This window comes from Nicrophorus vespilloides, unplaced genomic scaffold, assembly GCF_001412225.1.
Source record: "Nicrophorus vespilloides isolate i.1.1-1 unplaced genomic scaffold, Nicve_v1.0, whole genome shotgun sequence".
NCBI classification, from domain to species: domain Eukaryota; kingdom Metazoa; phylum Arthropoda; class Insecta; order Coleoptera; family Silphidae; genus Nicrophorus; species Nicrophorus vespilloides.
In genome coordinates, this window is record NW_017097343.1 from 58,830 (window position 1) to 66,647 (window position 7,818).

At 32.8% G+C, this 7,818-nt stretch overlaps 2 protein-coding genes across 2 annotated transcripts; one reads left to right on the forward strand and one right to left on the reverse strand.

Annotated features, from left to right (window-relative positions):
• Positions 1–4,557: 4,557 nt before the first annotated feature.
• On the reverse strand, positions 4,558–6,458 carry LOC108559873 (protein sarah). The gene is made up of 3 exons (XM_017917243.1): positions 6,299–6,458; positions 5,994–6,234; positions 4,558–5,647 (listed from the first exon to the last, which is right to left on the reverse strand). Exons 2-3 carry the CDS (start codon positions 6,187–6,189, stop codon positions 5,175–5,177), a joined length of 669 nt encoding a protein of 222 aa, XP_017772732.1. The 5' UTR covers positions 6,190–6,234; positions 6,299–6,458; the 3' UTR covers positions 4,558–5,174.
• A 334-nt stretch (positions 6,459–6,792) lies between these two features.
• Positions 6,793–7,669, forward strand: LOC108559875 (histone deacetylase complex subunit SAP18). Its single transcript, XM_017917244.1, has 2 exons — positions 6,793–6,954; positions 7,050–7,669. The coding sequence occupies exons 1-2, from the start codon at positions 6,886–6,888 to the stop codon at positions 7,467–7,469; spliced, it is 489 nt and encodes a 162-aa protein (XP_017772733.1). The 5' UTR covers positions 6,793–6,885; the 3' UTR covers positions 7,470–7,669.
• Positions 7,670–7,818: the final 149 nt, after the last annotated feature.

Sequence of the window (7,818 nt, forward strand, 5' to 3'; positions counted from 1 at the left end):
TAATTAACTGCAAGTCTAATTTTGAAAATTACTGAGAAAAAAGTATTATAATGTCGATTTGATTTGTTTGTAGAAGAAGTATAATCGCTTATATAAGAATATTGTGATCTTTCAGTCTGGCTTTAGAAGACGGTCTTTGGCAATACAGTAAATATTTATATTAATTATATCTGTACGATGAGTAGAAATATCTGCGGATGTGGAGAGTGAAATGTACACGGATTGCGTTTATCGTTTTGCGATTACGTAGACAATCCGTCGTCATCTTCAGTCAGAAAACGTGCGCGCTCCAAAATGGTAATTTAGCAATTTGTGTTGAGCGACAAAACAAGTTTACGTTGTGTATATATGTGTATATACATAATAGAATGAAACCGAATAATCGTCACATTACTACTACAACTCAGCCTAAGGTCAAAATCGGATCTGTTTGATCGTCGCATCATTTTTAATGTTCTGCTTTCTACCACCTCGCTCTCGATCCGTGGACGTTACGTAACGCTCGCCAAAGACTGAAAAACGCGGCGGGGTTTGATGCTGGTGAAGGGGGAAAAGGGAAGTAGCGGTATCTCACGGTCGAAGGCTTTGTTCCTCTTTTGACAATGCGCATCCCTCGAGTCTTCTCTTTTATGTAGGTTTCGGTTTTAATTGAACGTCCAAATAAACGTCGTCCGTGCGTCCCTTCACGCCTTTTGTTGTCGAATCACTAATCCTCCTCACAATTATCCTCCTGCCCACTTCTCGCTTCACCATTAAACTATTTTCTTGCAGCAATAAATCTCGGACACGTTCCTCGATCTTCCTTAAACAGTCGTGTAGGCATTAAGTTTGTTATATAATTGGTATAATATCCTACGATTTGCAGCAACAACAACAACGAACATAATCATATTCAATTGCTTTTATATCTCTTGAAAATAACAATATTAACAGTGGCGCGTTACCGCATAGGGGCAGTAGACGCGCGCCTAGAACCTTTTAAATTAAGGGACCCCCAAATCGCGAAAAAAAACCTTAGGATTTTCTTAGTAGGGCCAATATGGGGCCTTCAAAACAGGTTGCGCTTAAAGCCTCACAAAGTCATGTTGCACTACTGGGCGCCACCCTTACGCAACTTTTTATAAAACAAAAGCAATAAATTTCGATCGATACAAACAGAATAATTGAAGATGAATAACGACGCGTTCTCGAGCGACCGTTGCGGGATATTTTCTAAATTGAACAAATTGTTAATCCAAAGAAACGTGATCTTTTTAATTAGGTATTATTGATTAGGAAAATAAGCAAGAAAATAAGAAAGAAACCCGTGATATCTGAGATCTGTGAAGTTGAAAAATTGTGAATGTTATTTAATGAAGAAAGCCGAGAGAAAAACGCGAAAAAAACATGGAAATTATGAAATTAGTTAAAAATTAAAATGAATATATTTGATTATAATATCTGATTGTTTGTATTTATATTTGTACAGTATATATTATCAATTACATAGCTCTTGATTATTGAACCAACGGGGATGGAGCTATGATGTTTGTGTGTTATATATTTAACATATAATTAGTAGATGTACTGACGAAACCACAATGCCGGCAGTTAGCTCATTCGAAAAGTTGTAGTTTATCTCTAATTTGCGTATTTGATGGTTTAATTAGCACGAGTGGTAATCGATTAATTTAAAAAAAAAACGTGAAGGTATTGCAGCCAATTGAAAAAAATAGTTAAATAAATGGTTATTTTCGCATATAATAGAACATTTTAATTTACTGTTTTAAAGAATAATTCTTTCGCTTTCGTTTGCTATGAAATACGTTAGTTTTGGTCAATTAATAAGAAAGTTATTAAGCTGTTATGCGTTGGCGGTTTTTGCGAATCAAAAACATCTGTCGGAATATTCAAGAAACAGTCTGCAACTACACATACGTATGCCTGTTGCAGACTATTTCCTGCAAATACCGAAAGATGTCGCAGCTTGTCTTAATTAAAATGCATATAACTCGAAATCTAATTAGTATTTTAATGATTAGACTAAAGTAATAATATTACATTTGCTCAAGTACTATTTTTACATGTTTGTTTATTTAAATTATAACGTTTTTAAGGAAGTGAATTTTGTTCAGCGCCAAAATGCCTGAACTACGACTTTTGAAATATTTCTAACAGATGGCGCTAGCTGTTACAAAAAAATGGATACATACATTGCGCCTAAAGTGCTGGCAACCAAACATACATATACACTTTGATGAACAAATAAGAAAACAACTACTTAGATAATGCGATGTATTTTCGTAAACTTGAGCTCCCAGAAGAATGTTATACATGGATGTTGATCTTGAATATACACAGATTAAAATTAGCGCAAATATTAGTTCGTAGCTGCGATGGTATCTTCATAATTGATTAACAAACTTTGGTATTTCACTATGAGTTGTGAAAATAACGTCTTCGAAAATGGCCTGTATTTTGGTATACATCAACTCTAAGAAGAATTTTGGACATTAATGTTGATCTTAAATATACAGAGATTACAATCAGTGTAAATACAGGCTTGTAGCTACCATAGCTTGGTCACGATTATCAAACTTTTTCATGAGACAGTTTGGAAAACAACGTTTTAGAAAATGGCCTGTGTTTTCGTCAACACTTGCTACTAGAAGAATGTTGAACATGAATGTTGATCTAAAATATACAGCGATTAATATAAGTGAAAATATAGATTGATTGAAATACTTTTAGTCTCTTTCTGGGAATTTGATGAAAATTAACATTTTTGTTTTTCCAGTATTTTCAATGCATCTAGCATTCAGATATGTTATCGAGTCTCTAAGGATCATGCACAAAGCAATAATATAATCATGGGTACTACAGGGTTCATAGTTGTTATCCATAATGAAGTAATATTGTTGGTCTCATTCAGCAGTTAAGGTTTCCACTATTTGCAAAAGAAAACTGCTAGTAAAGAATGCTTTCCACTTTCTGTGGAACTTAAGGTCATCAACTATACATTAGAAGCTTTTGCTATCAGCTCCACTTAAAATAATTACAATTATACCAATGATTCTTGACTACTTACCTTATGACTATTAACAATTAATGCACATACTTATATGAAGACACTGATTCAGTATATCTTATGTAAAAGATTTTAAAAATTGTCGTTAGTTAGCTGCAGTTTCTGTTGTGTTTTCTGAAGACAAAGAACTTTAGTGATCGATGGTTGTTTACATGTTTCCACTAGTACTCGTCGAAAGCGAAAGAATTATTCTTTAAAAGAGTAAATTTTTTTTTTTTTAAATATAAGAATATAACCATTTATTTATTTTTTTAATTTGCTGCAATACCTTCACGTTTTTTTTTAAATTAATCGATTACCACTCGTGCTAATTAAACCATGAAATACGCAAATTAAAGAGAAACAACAACTTATCAAATGAGGTAAGTGCAGCATTGTTGTTTGGTCAGTACATCTACTATAAGTTATCAAAATTAAGCATTTTAATTTCATTCTAAATCTAATTATTTTTTTGTTGTTAATTATGTATTAATGAGCTTTATAGAATACATAAATATAATTTATTATCAATTATTATCTTTTCTATTATTCATTGCTTTCTCGAGAATTACACAAAAATTACGGAACTTTTGTTGTATTTCATGATTTCAAAAGATGGGCATTTATGAAACAAAATTTACGTAATGTTCGTTACATAACAAGGAATAGACGATTTTTTTCAGTAATTACATCATCGACATCTTTGTGTTGTCATCAAGTCGCCTGCTACGGGCTGTAGAAATTGGAAAAAAGTGAATTGGATTTTCTTCAAAATCGCTATTCGATGGAAAAAAAAAGGATTTTCGATAATAGCTCGAAAACCAATAAAATTTTGTTGCATTTCATGATTGCTTGCGTAAGATGGGCCACCCTTACGCAACTTTTTATAAAACAAAAGTAGCGTAATGTTCGTTACGTAACAGAGGAAAGATCAGATTTTCGTGAATTTTTCGACAATTCTTCAAGATCGACCACACAATTTTAAGCTAAATACCTCACCTTTCCAACGAAACTATTGGCATATTCGTGCTGTCGTCTGCTACGAGCTGTAGAAATTGAAAAAAAGTGAATAAGATTTTCTTAATTACACGAAATTTACGTTACTTTTGTTGCATTTCATGATTGCGTTATAGATGGGCGCCACCCTTACGCATCTTTATATATTGTGTATTGAAATTATTAGCAAATAAACAAATAAGTCATAAGTTTGGTCAACGTTCAATTTTTATTTACATAAATTTAATTTGTTTTCAAATTTTATGTTAAGATTTCACATTGAAATATCATAGAATACATCATCATATTTTATAATACAGTATTATCTCAATAACAATAATTCAATTCAAGTAGTGATTTGCACATAATCTCATAAATTGTCTCTCCACCGTTTTGTTCCTCATTTCTTAGCAATTAGACGAAAGAAAAAAGAATACATCAAAAATGTAATTACATTTTTTATATATACGTATTTATATATAGAATTATGTACAGTAAACCGAAAATAAATAATAATAATCTTGATATGGATATGAAAATGATATTAAGGGTAATTACGTTTCAAATCAATTTAGAAGTATTAAAGAAACACGGGATACAAAAAAAGTTTTGCAAAATAAATAATAACCGAAATTCTCAATCACAGCGAAGAATATCCAACAAAATCAATCAAACTAGACAATTCCATTGGAGATTTCTATAAGATACATAATAAAATAAAAATCCTAAAAGTAAAAAATAAATAATTTTCTTTGTTGGAAATGTAGATTACATCGTTTGCGCTTACTCGATTTTTTTCCATAGAGATTATAACATTTAGATTCGTTGCAATTCAAGTTTTTGGTAATATCAAGGCAGCTGCATCACGGATACAATCAACATTTCGTATCCCGTCTCGAAAACCACCAAAAAAATAATAATGAAATCAAACCCGAATTGCCATGCTGCAAAGTGAGCAGTACAGTAAAAAAAAACCATGGTGATGGCCGTGCCCTATCTATTATCTAAGTCGAAAAGCGAGAAGAGGACAACAGTTAACATTGAATAACGAATTGGTTGGTTTGGTGTATGTGTTTGTGTGTGTTAGTGTTTCTTTGCTAGCCTGCAACAAAATCCTGAGTTATAAAACTCCTTACGCACGATCTGGGCATGCAGTCTGCGGGATTCTGCTCTTGCCGTTCTCACCGTCCACCCCCAAGGCCGTGTGAACAATTATGCTGGGCTGACCGGGCGACGGAGGGTGCAGCTCGTGAGCAGTCCCTGGTGTAAGGGATGCCAAAGCTGCAAGCAGATCTTGGTTGATGATGGGCTCTCCTTCAGGCCTCGGCTCCCAGTCCACGGGTGGCGATGCCGGAGGCGAGATTAGGAACTGCTTGAAGGGTTTCGGTAGCTGCAGGGTGCTGTTCTTCACCGGGGTCACAGGTTGCGCAAAGTAGCAGGTGATCACGGATTCGTCTAACTTATACTGATGCAGCTTAATCCTGGCATTTGCTGCGGCCAACGGTGTTTGGAAGTTCACCCTGAGCCGCCGAAAGCTTTGCAGCCATTGGAAGGACACCCCAGGATCGAACATACGGAAAAGATCCTCCATAGTTGCTTTTTTATCTGAAAAAAAAAATCATGTAATCAACGAGTAATTAAATAAAAGTTAAAAACGTGATATAAAACAGAAAAATCGTTACATCTTAGAAACTAGTTAAGATTATTTTAGAATTATTACATTAATAGAAGACCACTTCTTATGTAATCATAAAATTTATAAAAGCTTTACAGTTAATCTGCAAAATTATACATGTTAATAAACTAGTTTTTGAAAAATATTACATTATTTTGAAATAATTGAACAATCACAAAATCTTTCTGCTACTTGTAGATTTAGAAATGTATCATTATGCAAGTAATGATTTTAAGGTAAGGTAAGGTTTTAAGTAAAACAATAAATATTAATTACCTGCATTCGAAAAAACAGTGTAATGTATGTTGGTTACGATAAGGGATGAAGGCAGATCATCGAAATCATCATCACCCTCATGTTCGGAACTGTCCATATCAGTTTCAGGCAGTAGATTGGGATGGACATTGGGCAGACCGTCCTGATCATTGATGATTATATCCTCCTCACCCATTTCTCCGCAGCTCTCAGCCATTTCTTCAAAAACGTAATTGTTGTCAAACAACAATTTTTATCTAATCTAAAATAAATAAACAGTAAATACGGATTTTTTTTTTTTTGGGATAATCCCGTCTGCTGCTTACCCCGATGTTATGGAGCTCCCTGGACTCGCCGTAAATCACATGACAAATGTTTTGTGTCTAATTAAAACGAATTGCCTAGATGTTTAATTAAAATGAATCAAAAAAACAGGGCAAAACAGCCAGCTAAATGTCATATGTCAGAGTCAATCAAAAGACGTTCAATTTCATTGGAAAACAATGGAAGTTCTTATTGTCACCATAATTACAATTATTCGTTAATTGCTTAAAATTAGTTTGTTTAATGAAATATTCAATTTATTAAAAGCATTAGTTTAATAATTTATTCCCTACATTTTTATTTGAAAAATTATATTATTTTTTGTACTATTAATCAGTAAGAAGAAAAGAAAACGTTTAATATTTTTAGAAATATTTGCTACTTAAATTATTTTACTTTATTTATTATTCGTTAACGTTCCTTTTTTCTAAGAATTATTGTAGTTCTTTTCGGTTTAAAAATTAATAGTTCATTTTAGTTGCACTACTAACAAGATGGCGCTTCACTGACATTCGAAGCCCAAACATAACCTAGTCACTTTTAGTCAAATCCAGTGTTTTTTATGTTTGTAGCAGTTTGAGAAGACAAAATGAGTGGTTTAAATAACATAGAAATGGTAATTGAAGAGAAAAAGGAGGATGGTGTTGATAGGCAAAAGGTAAATACACATTTTCTATAAAAAGTTTGATGTTATAGAAGTTTTAAACATAATTTTTACAAACGAATAGTTAAATAATATTGATTTAATTGTAGGTATGTCCATTTCTACTAAGAGTATTTGTGTCTTCGAATGGACACCACCACAAGATATCTGACTACAGCAAAGGCACAGTGCCTGAAAACGAACTACAGATTTACACATGGAGGGATGCGACTCTAAGTGAATTGGCTATATTAGTCAAGAAAGTCAGTCCAGAAGCAAGAAGAAAAGGCACAAAGTTGACTTACGCCTTGGTGTATCCAGATAGCAGACAACCAGTTTACAGGCTGAGGGATATTGGCTCTACCATATCCGGACAGAAGGGTCCTGAAGATTTGAAGACTTTGGGACAAGCGAGGTTCACAATTGGTGATTACATGGATATCTCAATCACTCCACCAGAGCATTGGAATAACAGTCCAAGGAAGAACTTTGCTAATTCATACAACAATCACAGGCAGAGGCAGTATTGATTTTTGTTTTATTCAATTTCCAAAGTTAATTTATTGATAATTGTATTGAGAAATGTAATACTTACTTTACTCATCAGGTTTATCAATCATGTATATTTTCATTTCATACATGGATATTTTGTATTTAGTTAATATTTGTTTTATTAACTTTGTAGTTTCAGTTTAAGGAGTTTAATACTTTTGTAAATTTAAGCAATAAATATATGCAACCAAATATACAAAATCTATTTCTTTTCTCTAAAAAAAAACCTATTCTCACCATACATAAATGTAATTATAATCACGTTTATGTGAAAATTTTAAAAAATTCATGAACTTTAAAATTTTATTTAAGAAATTCTGCTGCAGT